The following is a 16,516-nucleotide window of genomic DNA, read 5'->3' as shown; positions in this document are numbered from 1 at the left end:
TGGAAAAGGCTCTGCAGAGGGTGGTGGATCCTGTAATACACCAGGCCTGAGGAGATGGCCCTCAGCTGTCATCCCTCTTTGAGATGGCCTCAGTTGAGGAAATCCTCCATGCCCAAGGTCAAGCCTGGGACCTTGTCACATCCAGAGTCTCATCAACATGGGGATGGAGCCCCTTCCATCCTCTAAGACAAAAATCATCACCATCTTTAAAACTCTAACCTCTTTCCACATCATGTATTTGAGTCTCTACATCAGCAGAGGTGCAGCCTGGTGAGACTGGGATGGGATGAGGCTCAGGAATGAGCACAAGCATGTAGATTCCATAAGCTCTGGAAATCCCAAGTGACTGGCCCAGCAGGTTCTCAGCTTGCGGCCACCTTGCCTTTCCATTTGATAATCTCAAAGAAAAAGTGTTAAAAGTCCCATGGTCATTCCCTCATCATAATCCCCTTCCTCTGACATCATGGAGGCAGGGAGTGTCTTCTCTCCTCAGAGCATGGAGTCCTTGGCCTCTCTAGGACAGCATTCAGACAGAGAAGGCTCCAGGGGCCACCACAATGCCTGTCCCTGCCTCCCCACTGTGCTGGACTCTGCCATCCCTACTTCTGACACCGCTGCTGGCATTAACAGGGGAATGGGTCTTCAGGTGTATGTGCTGGGGACACTCCTGTGCCTTTTTACTGTGTTCTTTTCACCTGTTTACCTAGAATTTCTTGGGGAGAGAACTTTTCTGTCCTCAGAATTTACAGAACTAAACTGGAAGGGTTCCCAGCTCACAAAAACTCCCAGTGGCTGTGTCTGTCCCACACATTTTTGTTCAGGGAATAGTTGCATGCTAATGGTCACAGGGCTGAGCACAGCACAGACATCAGAGTTCTCATCCCCCAACCCCTAGGAACAAAGAACCTGTCTTTTCAATTTACTACCACCACACATTTACTACCTCTTAATGGAAAACAAATGTTGGAGAACATGAAATTATAAAGCAGGGCAAGAATCTACAATGCTTCCATCCAAAGATGACTGCTGTTAAAAATTTGCAGAGGTTTTGTGCTCATGGAATATTGGCCAGAAGTGGTCACTAGAGGTCTCCCTGGGTCACTGATGGAGGCTGAACCCTACAGGCTCTCCAGAGAACTAAATATTTCTGTTTCTATTTGCTGAAAAAGTTAACAAGCTTGTGGAGTCTCTTCCCCATGACCATTGATCCAAATACCTAGAATAGCCAACTCAAGATTGACACCATTGGACTATATAAGACTTCCAAGAAAGCTACAGTAATTGAAACAGTGACTTTGGTGAAAGAACAGGCACACAGATTAATGCAACAGAATAGAAAATCCAGAAATACACTCACATAAATACTGCCAACTGTTCTTTGAGAATGACCAAGATAGTCTTTTTGGCAAACAGTGAACATCTGGACATTGGGACATCCAAATACAAAAAAAAAAAAAAAAATTGCTTCTACATAGAGACCTAACAGCCTTCATAAAAATAGCTCATACATCATACACAAAACTATAAAATTCCTAGTGGATATCATGGAAAAAAATCTAGATGATCTTTGATATGGATTACTTTTTTTAATAGATTGACTTTAACAGATTGACTTCATCTTAAAGCAGTTTTAGGTTTACACATGAATTGAGCAGAAGGTGCAAAGATTTCCCATGGGACTCCCTGTCCCCACACATCACAGCTGCTGCCATTATCAATATCCACCAGACTGATACATTTATTACAAATATGAACCTACACTGAAATGTCATTAGCATCCAAAGTCCATAGTTCACATTGTGGTTTACTCTGAGTATTGCATAGTCTATGGGTTTGATATAAACTTCTATAGTACTACGCAGAGTAGTTTCATTGCCCTAAAAATCCTCTCCGCTCTGTCTTTTTACCTCTTTCCACCCTAAACCCAGGCAATCACTGATATATATTCACCATAGTTTTGCCTTTTCCATAGTGTCATATAGTTGGAATCGTGCAGTATGCAGGCTTTTCCTTTCAATTGTACTAAGCATTTAAGTTTCTTCCATATCCTTTCAACTTGCTAGCTCATTTCTTTTAGCACTGGATAATATTCCACTATCTGGATGTACCACAATTTCTATATTAGTACACCAACTGGAGGTCATCTTGGTTGCCTTCAAGCTTGAATTATAACTAAAGCTGCTAAACTTTGAGGAGGAATCCGTTCCAGGCCTCTCTCGCAGCTTCTGGTAGCCTCAGACCATCCTCAGATTGTACACAGCATTCCCGTGTCTTCACATCATCTTCCCTCTGTGTATGACAGCTAAGCTGAGCTGTGCCTGAACTCCTGTCCACAGGAACTATGAAATAATGTATGTTTTCTTAAACTATTAAGTTTGTGGTAATTTGTTACGCACCAAGTTCCTCTGTTTATTCAGCATCTACTATGCTCCAGGCCATTCTCCTATCATGATGCAGAAGGAAGGTACACTTCCCCTTTCTGTACATGGGTCCCTCTCCCCTTATCCCATATAGCAACCCTATTTGTAATTTTCATACATCTGTGTCAGTACATGTTGCTTAAAAAGGGTGTAATGAGGCTCCACCTTGACCTAGAACCAGACCCTCACATCATCTTGGCCAAGACAAAGAACATGAGAAATGAAGCCAATTTTCTTTCCAGGAACTTTGGATCGAGACTTCCAGGTGACCCAGCCTGAGAGTTCAGTTTCAGTCAAGGCTGACCTTGACCCTGGGCTGTAATGTGTCTGCTCGCTCCCCAGCAGGGCCTGTCTTCTGGTTCTGGGAAAATGGGCAAGAACAGCAATTAATCTACAGTTTCAATGGAAACCACTGCCCCTGAATAAACCAAGTAGAAAACGCAGAGGTCAACCACACACACTATTCCATCTGCATCAGTGACATGGAGCCCAAAGATGTGGGCACCCGATACTGTGTGACGTGAGCAAGAGGGCATCTGGGGGTGTCTGGTGGCTCTGTCAGTTTAGCATTTGGCTCTTGGTTTTGGCTCAGCTCATGATCTCAGTGTCATGAGAATGAGCATTGAGTCAGGCTCTCTCTCTCTCTCTCTCTCAAATCAATCAATCAATCAATCAATCTTAAAAATCAATCAATCCATCTTAAAAAGAAATAGGGCATCCTGACTTGGCATATGTATCTGGTTCAGGCACCTATGTGTCTGTCAATGCTGAGTATAGCCTGAGAAACTCCATTTCCTTAGAAATTTTTCAAAACTTGAAACAGGTACCAAATCATCACTATACACTGGATACTATGCCCCTTAATCCATGAACACCCTGTAGGTTGGGATTCTGTAGATGGCTTTTCTGTCAGTCGGGGGCCCTATGCCCCATATTGAATCAAGCCATATTGACAAACCGTGCTCTTCTTTGATGGCACAACCACCAAAACCTGAACATCAGGCAAGAGAAACTCAAAAATAAAAAGATATTCAGTAGGTAAAGTGCAACCACAAGTGTGCATTGCATGGTCCAAAAAGTTTATTACTTGAGCCTAGAAATCTGACTGGCCTTTCTGAGGTGTAGGGACAAACCTGACCTCAAGAATATGCATTGTGTCTATTGTAGCCTGTTTCCTGACTCTCTACCCTTCACTCACAGCCCTTGTAGCCATATGCTAGCTTCCAGATTTGGATGAAATCTCGACTTGAGTGTAGTTAGCCGCCAAGCCTACTTGCCCCTGAATCAAAACAAAGGGACCCACAGGCAGACAGAACCTCTACAAGCCTTCACAACTCCACTCACCCATTTCTAACTGTAATGTGATTGAGACTTGGTGGCCGGTCACTAGGGGCCACGACAGTGCAGTCAGGGACCTGTTCTTCACACAGAAAGTCAATCAGTAAGTGTGATCTCCTACTATGGCTTCCTGGGAGCCAGGAGACTAGAAGGAGGGGTCTCCATGTATTTGGGTTCTTTCCAAATTTCCTCTTGTGATTGAGTTCTAGCTTCAGAGCACTGTGGTCTGAAAATATGCAGGGAATGATTGCAATCTTTTGATACCAGTTGAGACCTGACTTAGGACCCAAGATGTGATCTATTCTGGAGAATGTTCCATGTGCACTAGAGAAGAATGTGTATTCTGTTGCTTTGGGATGAAATGTTCTGAATATATCTGTGATGTCCATCTGGTCCAGTGTGTCATTTAAGGCCTTAATTTCCTTGTTGATCTTTTGCTTGGATGATTTGTCCATTTCATTGAGGGGAGTGTTAAAGTCCCCTACTATTATTGTATTATTGTATAATTGTTGATGTGTTTCTTTGATTTTGTTATTAATTGGTTTATATAGTTGGCTGTTCTCACGTTAGGGGCATAGATATTTAAAATTATTAGATCTTCTTGTTGGACAGATCCTTTGAGTATGATATAGTGTCCTTCCTCATCTCATATTATAGTCTTTGGCTTCAAATCTAATTGATCTGATATAAGGATTGCCACCCCTGCTTTCTTCTGATGTCCGTTAGCATGGTAAATTGTTTTCCACCCCCTCACTTTAAATCTGGAGGTGTCTTCGGGTCTAAAATGAGTTTCTTGTAGGCAACATATAGATAGGTTTTGTTTTTTTATCCATTCTGATACCCTGTGTCGTTTGATTGGGGCATTTAGCCCATTAACATTCAGGGTAACTATTGAGAGATATGAATTTAGTGCCATTGTATTGCCTGTAAGTTGACTGTTACTGTATATTGTCTCTGTTCCTTTCTGACCTACCACTTGTAGGCTCTCTCTTTGCTTAGAGGACCCCTTTCAATATTTCCTGTAAAGCTGGTAAGGTGTTTGCAAATTCTTTCAGTTTTTGTGTGTCCTGGAAGCTTTTTATCTCTCCTTCTATTTTCAATGATAGCCTAGCTAGATATAGTATTCTTGGCTTCATGTTTTTCTCATTTAGTGCTCTGAATATATCATGCCAGCTCTTTCTGGCCTGCCAGGTCTCTGTGGATAAGTCTGCTGCCAATATAATACTTTTACCATTGTATGTTACAGACTTCTTTTCCTGGGCTGCTTTCAGGATTTTCTCTTTGTCACTAAGACTTGTAAATTTTACTATTAAATGACAGGGTATGGACCTATTCTTGCTGATTTTGAGGGGGGTTCTCTGCACCTCCTGGATTTTGAGGCTTGTTCCCTTTGCCATATTAGGGAAATTCTCTCCAATAATTCTCTCCAATATACCTTCTGCTCCCCTCTCTCTTTCTTCTTCTTCTGGAATCCCAATTATTCTAATGTTGTTTCGTCTTATGGTGTCACTTATCTCTTGAATTCTCCCCTCATGGTCCAGTAGCTGTTTGTCTATCTTTTGTTCAGTTTCTTTATTCTCTGTCATTTGGTCTTCTATATCGCTAATTCTTTCTTCTGCCTCATTTATCCTAGCAGTGAGAGCCTCCATTTTTTATTGCACCTCATTAATAGCTTTTTTTATTTCAACTTGGTTAGATTTTAGTTCTTTTATTTCTCCAGAAAGGGCTTTTATATCTCCCGAGAGGGTTTCTCTAACATCTTCCATGCCTTTTTCGAGCCCGGCTAAAACCTTGAGAATCGTCATTCTGAACTCTAGATCTGACATATTACCAATATCTGTATTTATTAGGTCCCTAGCCTTCGGTACTGCCTCTTGTTCTTTTTTTTGTGGTGAATTTTTCTGCCTTGTCATTTTGTCCAGATAAGAGTATATGAAGGAGCAAGTAAAATACTAAAAGGGTGGCAAAGACCCCAGGAAAATACGCTTTAACCAAATCAGAAGAGATCCTAAATCATGGGTGGGGGAGAAAGAGGATAAAAAGAGGTTCAGAAAAAAAAAAAAGAAAGAAACAATTTTTAAAAAAAGAATAAAGAAAAAACATAAAAAAGAAAAAATATATATATTAGATAAACTACTTAAAAAACATTAAAAAAGAAAAGGGTAAAAGTTTAAAAATTTAGGAGAAGAAGAAAAAAAATGAAAAAGAAAAGAAATTAAATTAACTGCAATACTACAGAATCTTGGGGAGAAAGCCATGAGTTCCGTGCTTTGCTCTCTCCTCCTCTGGAATTCCACCGCTCTCCTTGGTATTGAACCTGCACTCCATGGTAGGTGAACTTGGTCCTGGCTGGATTTCTTGTTGATCTTCTGGGGGAGGGGCCTGTTGTCGTGATTCTAAAGTGTCTTTGCCCCAGGTGGAATTGCACTGCCCTTACCAGGGGCCGGGCTGAGTAATCAGCTCGGGTTTGCTTTCTGGAGCTTTTGTTCCCCAAATGATTTCCATAGAGTTCCAGAGGATGGGAATGAAAATGGCAGCCTCCCAGTCTCTGGCCCGGAGGAGCCGAAAGCTCAGGGCCCCACTCCCTAGTGCACCTTCAGAGAATAGCACCCAATTATTTCCGTCTCCCTGGCCTCCGGCCGCGCTCGGAGCCCACCAAGCCTGCAACTGGTTCAAGGTAGCCCCGAGCTGAGAGCTCACTACTCAGCTCTGTCTCTGTAGCTGGCTTCCCCGTTCTAATTCCTGCAAGCTCTGCGACACTCAGACACCCCCGATCCTTCTGTGACCCTGCGGGACCTGAGGCCATGCTGCCCCCGAGTGGTCTTCACCCCGGTTTAGCCTCTGGAGTGATGTCACTCAGCAGAACAGACTTTTAAAAGTCCTGATTTTGTGCTCTGTTGCTCCGCCACTTGCCGGGAGCTAGCCCCTCCCCCCGCAGTCTATCTTCCCACCGCTTTGGATTCACTTCTCCGCCAGTCCTACCTTTCAGAAAGTGGTTGATTCTAGAAATCAATTCTAGAAATGCTGTTCTTCTTCTCTTCAATCTCCCGTTGGATTTGTGGGTGTTTGCAATCTTTGGATAAGCTATCTAGCTCATCTTCTGCTACCTGAAGTAGTCTCAGCGGGCTACTTCTCAGCTATCTTGACTCCTCCCTGGATCCGAGCGTTCTGTACACTGAGGAAATGCATTTCCTGCGGGAGTAGGTGGAGAGCATGGGGGATAAAATACCACCTGCCACTCATAAAACTAAATTTGAAGACAGTATCAAGGAAGAAAAACCAGATAGTAGAAGGCAGAGGAAAACATAAAGATAAATAAACCATCAAGTGAGGAAAGTGATCTAGAAACTGACCATGAAGGTGTGATTGAACCAGATACTGATGTCCCTCAAGAAATGGGAGATGAAAATGTAGAGATAACCGAGGGAATGATAGATCAGGCAAATGATAAAAAAGTGGCCGCCATTGATGCCCTAAATGATGGTGATCTAAAGAAAGCCATTGACTTGTTCACACATGCCATCAAACTAAATCCTGGCTTAGCCATTCTGTATGCCAAGAGAGCCGGTGTCTTCATCAAATTACAGAAGCCAAATGCTGCCATTCAAGACTGTGACAGAGCCATTGAAATAAATCCTGATTCAGCTCAGCCTTATAAGTGTTGAGGGAAAGCACATAGACTTCTGGGCCATTGGGAAGAAGCAGCACATGATCTTGCCCTTGCTTGTAAACTGGATTATGATGAAGATGCTAGCGCAATGTTGAAAGAAATTCAACCGAGGGCCCAAAAATTGCTGAACACTGGAGAAAGTATGAGCAAAAACATGAAGAGTGAGAGATCAAAGAAAAAATAGAAAGGGTTAAGAAGGCTCAGGAAGAACATGAGAGAGCCCAGAGGGAGGAAGAAGCCAGACAATAATCAGGAGCTCAGTATGGTTCTTTCCCAGGTGACTTTCCTGGGGGAATGCCTTGTAATTTTCCTGGAGGAATGCCTGGAATGGCAGGGGGAATGCCTGGAATGGCAGGAATGCCTGGGCTCAATGAAATTCTTAGTGACCCGGAAGTTCTTGCAGTCATGCAGGATCTGGAAGTTATGGTGGCCTTCCAGGATGTGGCCCAGAACCCAGCAAATACGTCAAATATCAGAGAAACCCAAAGGTTATGAATCTCATCAGTAAATTGTCAGCCAAATTTGGAGGTCAAGCATAATACCCTTCTGACAAATAAAGCCCTTGCTAAAGGAAAAGCAACTTCAGTCACATAATGGATGTCACATAATACAAACCAGTGTACCTCTGACCTTCTCATGAAGAAATCTGGGGTGCTGTGAAGAGAATCCCTACCGCTCTGCTCCCCATGCAACTGAAACATTCGACAACGGTTTGCCATTAGGGTTCATTCAGATAATGTTTTCCTACTAGGAACTACAAATGCTAAACACTCTTTAAACCTTAAAAATATTTAAAAACATATTAAAAGGGTGTGTTAGTCCCTACTTTTTTTTAAAAGAAGAACCAATCAATCGATCAATCAATCAATCTTAAAAAGAAAGAGGGCATCCTGACATGGCATATGTATCTGGTTCAGGCACTTATATGTCTGTGAATGGTGAGTACAGCCTGAGAAACTCCATTTCCTTGGCTTGTAAAAACAAATTTTTCAAAACCTGAAACATGTACCAAATCATCACTATACACCAGATACTATACCCCTTAATCCATGAACACCCTATAGGTTAGGATTCTGTAGTTGGCCATTCTGTCAGTCAGGGACCCTATGCAGCATACTGAATCAAGCCATATTGACAAACCATGCTCTTCTTTGATGGCACAATCACCAAAACCTGAACATCAGGCAAGAGAAACTCAAAAATAAAAAGATATTCAGTAGGTAAAGTGCAACCACAAGTATGCATTGCATGGTCCAAAAAGTTGAGCCTAGAAGACTGACTGGCCTCTCTGAGGTGTATAGACAAACCTGACCTCAAGAATAAGCATTGAGTCTATTGTAGCCTGTTTCCTGACTCTCTACCCTTCACTCACAGACCTTTGTAGCCACAAGTTGTCTTCTAGATTTGGATTAAATCTCAACTTGGGTGTAGTTAGCCACAAAGCCTAGTTGCTCCTGAATCAAAACAAATGGATCCACAGGCAGACAGAACCTCTACAAGCCTTCATAATTCCATTCACCCATTTGATTTGAGCCCAGTCACTAGGGGCCACCACAGTGCAGTCAGGGACCTGTTCTTCACAACAGAAAGTCAATCAGTGAGTGTGATCTCCTCTATGGCTTCTGGGAAGCCACGATACTAGAAGGAGGGGTCTTGTGGGTCTTCCACTCCCAGGTCTTGTTTGGAAAAGCTGTCCTGGAAGGGCAGAGTCACTCTCCTAGCACTTAATCTTTCACTGGTCTGCCCTGCTCTACCCCCAGCTCTGCTGTTCTCTTATTCTCTGAGATCCACCAGTGTTTTCTGCTCCTTGCCACTCCCTGAATTAATTACATTAAATACAATGAGATTAGCGTGTCCATCTGTTCTGCTGGGAAAACTAGTCTTCCTCAGTAATGTTCTCTTCAAGTCCAGCCACATTCCATGCTCGTTACAGAACTGGCCATGGAAAAGTTACATATTTCCCTCAAACTGAAAGATATAATATGGGTGGTTTACCTGTCATTCTCTTGCATTTGACTGTGGTTAGTGCAGGGACCACAATCTAGATCTCCCTACCATTGGCTTAGTGTTACACTGTACTATGCTGTGTATCTGTATGAAATCTACTGAAATATGTATTTTATGGTATCTAAATACCTAAATATCTTCCAGGTTTTCCTCATTATGAACACATTCTACTGTACAGCTAAAAATCCAGTTGAAAAGACTTCTAGAAGTATAGGTAATGACTGCAGAAGCCAAGAATCACAAATGCATAGAGCCTTAAAGTTGTTAGACGAGCTTGATGGTAAAACATGCTGCATCTGGCATAATCTGAGGTTTGCTGCTAGTGACCTTGGGCTACTTACTGAACTTCTCCAAACCCTAGTTCCTTCCTGTGTAAAATCTCATATCTTGGACTCATAACCATGTAGTGTCTGTGAATCTTCAAATTTTAGAACTATCAGGTTAAAAAGTGAGTGATAGATTCTTAAATGGAATGTTCTGACTTACACATTCTTAAATGGAATGGAATGTTCATCTTTGCATCTTTCATAGCCGAAGTGGAGAAAAAAATGGAGAGATCTGGATGGCTTTCCTCGATCCCATCATTCTTTCATGCATACATTCCCCATCCACTGACACATCAAGCATGCATTCATCCAATGCACTCTCAGTCAGCAATGCATTTACTTATGGATGCACCTGTTAATGGGTACCTGCATCCTCCTCTAGAGCAGGCCCTGAGCAGAAGGCCCATCTTCCAGGAGGTCCTTGGCACCCATGGTGGATTTTCTATAGTAATTCTCTGCTTTCTGTGCAATGTGTCAGTTCCCCCTAAAGTGACAGTGTGCCAGTCTTCAATCCCTTTGGACTTGGTGGCTATTACCTACCATGTGCAGAGATTCTATCCACAGAGTGTGCATCTCACATAAGTAGAGAAGTCTCTTATGTTCAAGGGAGCCAAGCAGAATAGCAATGGGACCTACACTTTGGAAAGTTTGCATTTGGTGAATGTGTTGGGGCAGGAGTATGAGTGGGCCCTCTTCTATAAGGTGCAGCATGAGGCACAACCTCCCATCTAAGCCAACCTCCTACTGTCCACAACAGTCCTCCGCATATACAGGTCATTGAAAGCTCAGGTAAGCTCACCTCTACTGCTCTGAGCTACTGGGTCACCCTTGTCTGCTGAGTGGCATGAGGTCTTTAAAGTCACAGAGTCCCATTGGCTGTCTCCTTCTGCCTATAGGTAAGTCAGGAGATGCCTGTCCTTATGTTTGTGGCTTTCCTTCTGGGCTTCAAGGTGCTGGTGATGAGTTTCACAATCATCTACATCTGCGGGTGGCAGAGCTATAAGAGGTGAGCTGGGGACAGGCCTTATTTCTTAAGGAGAGGGTAGTGGTCACTATGATAAGCTGATCAGAAGAGTCCAAAATGAGCCCACTATTTCACACAGCACATATCAGGGGGCATCCAGCCTCAAGAAAAGGTTGAGAACAGTCTTGTTTTCTCTAAATGTCTGTAGGAGATCTCAGAGGCTTCCAGCTCTAATGCATCCTGCAGTGCCCTGGGGTTTGAAGATTTTTCAATGACATCCCTTGAATCCTGGGTGGAGGTCCAAGGTGTGAAGGTGGGATGAAGGTCAAAGCTTTGAGCTCCAAACTCCAAAGAGTGCCCCCATATACTGTTATATATGTCAAATTTCATAGGAGCTATTTTTGAATAAATAAGAAAAGTAATGCTAAACTTTATTAATGGTGGTGACAAAGGACTGGAAGGCTTTAAATAGTGGCAAAGATGATCGTGGGTGTGGGAGAGTTCAGAACTCAGACAGAGGGGCTGGTATGCAGTGACAGGCGTCTTTTTTCTGATCTGCACCATGATTCCAGACATGCAGAGTGCCTTCCACATAGTAGATAGTCAATAAGTATTTGGGGAATACAAGAATGAATGAATGAATGAATGAACGAACAAATGAATTTTTCCCCGACGGCTCCTGCAGGCTCTGCAATACATTGCCTCCTGTCCTGTTCAAGAGGTTCACTTGAGGGAAGGAGCTGCTGACCCCCACTCCTTCCCTAGATATGATCCCTTTCTCACACACCCTGATGTTCCTTCTCTCTGAGCTTCAGAGCTGAGTCAAGGATGGACTTAGGTCTGAGGGACCCGAGGATGTCTGGACCTTGATGCATTGAGCTTCAAACTGGCCGTGCCTCTGCCCAAAAGAGAATCAAGTGGGTCAAGAAAATCAGGTTTCCAGGGTGACTGGGTGGCTCAGTTGGTTAAACGTCTGTCTTCAGCTCAGGTCATGATCCTAGGGTCCCAGGATCAAGCCCCCCATTGGGATCCCTGCTCAGCAGAGCCATTCGGCTCCCTCTCAGAGGGAGAGCCTGCTTCTCCCTCTCCCTCTGCAGCTCCCCCTGCTTGTGCTCACTCATTCTCTCTGTCTGTCAAATAAATAAATAAATAAAAACTTTAAGAGGAAAAAAAAAAAAAGAAAGAAAGGAAGAAAGAAAGAAAAGAAGGTGTCCATTTTGCTCCTGATCAGGAACAACTCTTATTAATTTTCAGGGCACATTTTACTTTTACTTTATTTTTTTATTTTTTGAAAGTTAATTCCAGTATAGTTAAGGTATAGTGCTATATTAGTTTCAGGCGTAGAATATAGTGATTCAACAATTCCATACATTACTCAGTGCTCATCCTGACAGGTACACTCTTTTTTTTTTTTAATTATTTTTATTTTTATTTATTTTTTTATTTTTTATAAACATATATTTTTATCCCCAGGGGTACAGGTCTGTGAATCACCAGGTTTACACACTTCACAGCACTCACCAAACCACATACCCTCCCCAATGTCCATAATCCCACCCCCTTCTCCCAAACCCCCTCCCCCCAGCAACCCTCAGTTTGCTTTGTGAGATTAAGAGTCACTTATGGTTTATCTCCCTCCCAATTCAGCAATCACTCATCCCCGCACCTACCTTCCTCTGGTGACCATCAGTTTGTTCTCTATAGTTAAATCTGTTTTTTGGTTTGACTCCTTTTTCCCCCTTTGTTCATTTGTTTTGTTTCTTCAGTTCCACAGATAAGTGAAATCAAATAGTATTCGTCTTTCTCTGAGTGACTTATTTTGCTTAGCGTTATACTCTCTAGCTCCACCCATGTTGCTGCAAACAGCAACATCTCATTCTTGTTTTATGGCTGAATATATTCAAATATATATACACACACACATATATATCACATTATTTTTATCCATTCATCTATTGATGGACACTTGGACTGCTTCCATAATTAGGAGGAGCACATTTTATTTTTATACAGAGCTTCCCCAAGTACCATTTTAACACCTACGTATTTTGAAATCACTACATCAAAAACTAATGATGTACTGTATTGTGACTAACATAACATAATAAATAAATAAATGAAACCACTACATGAAATAAGCATTTTTTGGTTCTGAAATATATGAAGAATCCTTGGTACTACCATCTTATCTTTGCAAAACATTTACATTTTGCCATTATGTTCTTCTGTTTCTTTTAAAAACACTTTCCTCAATTTGGAGTTTATCATTCTCAAATTTGATTTTATAACTATAACATACTATAAACCCTTAACCAATTTATATTTTATATATATTGTCATACTGTCTACAGAATTCTAGAAATTTTATTATTTTATGCTCAACACAGTGTGTGATATTTGCTCATGCTGATATACATAGTTCAATTTTATCAATTTTCCCCACCTCTATAGCTCTCTATTATAAGCATATGCTACAAGTCAAGGATTTTTCTCACGATGGTATGAAAATTCTGTCTGCTATTTGGGTAACACAACTTTGCAATGGGCATTTTTCTCTCTGTTTCTTTGGGTTCACATGGTAGAGTCCCTCTAGCTCCTCTGCTGTGGTCCACAGAGCAAGAATGTTAATATCATTTGGGAGTTTTTGTTATACAAAAAAAGGGGGGGCTTCTAATCTTTTTATTATGTTATGTTAGTCACCATTCAGTACCCTAGTTTTTGATGTAGTGTTCCATGATTCATTGTTTGCCTACAACACCCAGTGCTCCATGCAATCTATGCCCTCCTTAATAACCACCACTGGGCTCACCCTTCCCTCACCCATCCCTCTACTCCCCTCCCCTCTAAAACCTTCAGTTTGTTTCCCAGAGTCCATAGTCTCTCATGGTTCCTCTCCCCCTCTGATTTCCAACCCCTTCTTTTTTCCCTTCCTTCTCCTAGGGTCCTCCATGCTATTCCTTATGTTCCACAAATAAGTGAAACCATATGACAACTGTCTCTCTCTGCTTGACTTATTTCATTCAGCACAATCTTCTCCAGTTCCATCCATGTTGATGCAAAAGTTGGTTATTCACCCTTTCTGACAGCTAATAATCCATTCTGTATATGGACCACATCTTTTAATTTTGATGAAGCTTTTCTCTTTCTATAGACCTTTGACCTTGCTTTATTTTTCTGAGCTGCATGTGTGTGTGTACATGTGTGCATGTGTGTGTTTCTGTGTGCATGTGTTATAGATGGTAGCGATCTTTTATTTTTTTTCCCCATTGGGATAAATTATCCAGTACCCACTGATCAGCACAGCCACCTGCCTTTGCCATACAGCAAACCACTCCATTAATGTGTGGATCTTATTGCCATTCTTTTCATGGGGTCTTATTGCCCTTTAGCTACTTGTCTATCTCTGTCAAAGCTATCCTACCTGTAAGTCACAGGGATGAAAGTACAGCACAGGGGAATACAGTCAACAGAACTGGAATAACATTGTATGGCGACAGCTGGAGACTACACTTCCTGTGCTGTGAGCATTGTATAATGCATATAATTCTTAAATTATTATGTTGTGGACCTAAAACTAACATAGCACTGTACATCAACTTTGATAGTAAAATTTTTTTTAAATATTTTAAAAATAAAATTTGTCCTGGCATGGGAAAAAAAAAAAAGAAATAGACCCATACATAATATGCATTTGGTCAAGTGATTTTTTTTTAATTTTTTGTTTTTTCAGCATAACAGTATTCATTATTTTTGCACCACACCCAGTGCTCCATGCAATCCGTGCCCTCTCCAATACCCACCACCTGGATCCCCCAACCTCCCACCCCCCCCACCGCTTCAAAACCCTCAGATTGTTTTTCAGAGTCCATAGTCTCTCATGGTTCACCTCCTCTTCCAATTTCCCTCAACTCCCTTCTCCTCTCTAACTCCTCTTGTCCTCCATGCTATTTGTTATGCTCCACAATCAAGTGATTTTTTAAAAAGTGGCCAGAGTAATTCAATGTGAGAAGGATTGTTTTCTCAACAAATGGTGTTGAAATAATTAGATACTCATATGTAAAAGAAGAAGAAGAAGTAGAACCAAAACAAGAAGAAGAATCTTGACTGTTTCCTTATAACATACACAAAGTTTAATATTGTCTGAAAATAATGTTACCTGATAGCAATATTATTGTACATTTTATACCAAAATACTAAAGAAATATAATATGATCATGTGGATCACAGACCTAAATTTAAATCCTTAAACTGTAAAGCTTTTAGAAGAAACCATAGGAAAAAAAGCAAAATAAAATTTTTATAGTCTTTGGTTCATAGAGACTTTTATTTTTTTTATTTTTATTATTATTAATTTTTATTTTTATTTTTTATTAACATATACTGAATTATTAGTTTCAGAGGTAGGATTTAGTGATTCGTCAGTTGCATACAACACCCAGTGCTCATTACATCAAGTGTCCTCCTTAACACTCACCACACAGTTACCCCATTTCCCACCCACCTCCCCTCCAGCAATCCTCAGTTTATTTCCTAGAGCCAAGAGTCTCTTATGGGGGGTGCCTGGGTGGCTCAGTTGTTAAGCATCTGCTTTGGGTTGGGTCATGATCCCAGTGTACTGGGGTCCTTAAGTATCTGCCTTTGGCTGGGGTCACCATCTCACGGTCCTGGGATCAAGCCCCACATCAGGCTTTCTGCTCCGCGGCAGGCCTGCTTCTCCCTTTCCCACTCCCCCTGCTTGTGTTCCCTCTCTCACTGGGTCTCTCTCGTCAAATAAATAAATAAAATCTTTAAAAAAAAAAAGTCTCTTATGGTTTGTCCTCTTCTCTGTTCTCATTTTATTTTACTTTTTTCTCCCTTCCCCTATGATCATCTGTTTTGCTTCTTTTTAAATTCCACATGTGAGAATCACATTTTTTATGTGAGCGAAAGATTTTACAAGAACTCCATTGATGAACATATACAAGCAGCAATAAGAATTTTGCTGATGTTGAGTATATGCATTAATCACATATTAGCAATAAAGACAAAATTAAAGCAATCTTAATGCCTACCAATAGGAAAGAAAAAATACCTTAGGGGGCATTTAAGCAAAAACATAATACCTAGCTATTAAAAATTGCAATGTAAGTAACAATTCATTTATTTATAAGAAAGAGTGACAATGTTACATAGCTAAGTGAAAAATAAGGTTAAAGAGACTAGATTTTGTAATCCCATTTTGTAAAAATATAAAATAAATAAAATGCATGAGCGCTTAAAAAAAATTTTTGCTGATGTAAGATGTATTTTTTTTAACTGCTTTAATTAGAACAGCTTTATAATAAGTTTCAATACCTCTTTTGGGCAAAACTTTCCACCTCGGACCTGTTGCTCATAACTGGTATGGCTCTTCTTGGCCTAGATGCATTTTAGAATCACTTTGTCTACTTTCATTAAAAACCCTTCTACCGGGGGAAATTGGAAGGGGAGGTGAATCATGAGAGACTATGGACTCTGAAAAACAATCTGAGGGTTTTGAAGGGACGGGGGGTGGGAGGTTGGGGTACCAGGTGGTGGGTATTATAGAGGGCACGGATTGCATGGAGCACGGGGTGTGGTGCAAAAATAATGAATACTGTTATGCTGGAAATAAAAAAAATAATAATAAAATAAAAAAATTTAAAAAAAAAAAAAAAAAAACCCTTCTACCATTATGATTTGATTGTATTGATTATATATTCACGTGAGCAAATTGACATCTTTCCAATACTGAGTTTTACCACTCACGGACATGAGGTGTTTTAGGTTTTCT

The 16,516-nt window shown here is 41.1% G+C and overlaps 1 protein-coding gene and 1 pseudogene across 1 annotated transcript in view; both read left to right on the top strand.

The window, feature by feature from the left end:
- The window catches only part of LOC116595144 (signal-regulatory protein beta-1-like), a 202,355-nt gene extending 199,648 nt beyond the window's left edge, over nucleotides 1–2,707 (top strand). Inside the window, exon 6 of the mRNA XM_032351192.1 lies at nucleotides 2,663–2,707. Within this exon, the coding sequence (XP_032207083.1) occupies nucleotides 2,663–2,664 (2 nt within the window). The 3' untranslated portion in view covers nucleotides 2,665–2,707. The remainder of the gene's footprint in view (nucleotides 1–2,662) is intronic.
- Nucleotides 2,708–2,902: 195 nt separating this feature from the next.
- LOC116596333 lies at nucleotides 2,903–7,664 on the top strand (annotated as a pseudogene).
- The last annotated feature ends 8,852 nt before the right edge of the window (nucleotides 7,665–16,516 follow it).

The sequence above is a fragment of the Mustela erminea genome, chromosome 7 (assembly GCF_009829155.1).
Source record: "Mustela erminea isolate mMusErm1 chromosome 7, mMusErm1.Pri, whole genome shotgun sequence".
NCBI classification, from domain to species: Eukaryota; Metazoa; Chordata; class Mammalia; order Carnivora; family Mustelidae; genus Mustela; species Mustela erminea.
The sequence above is the reverse complement of the archived record's forward strand: the minus strand, read 5'-3'. Positions and strand labels throughout refer to the sequence as shown.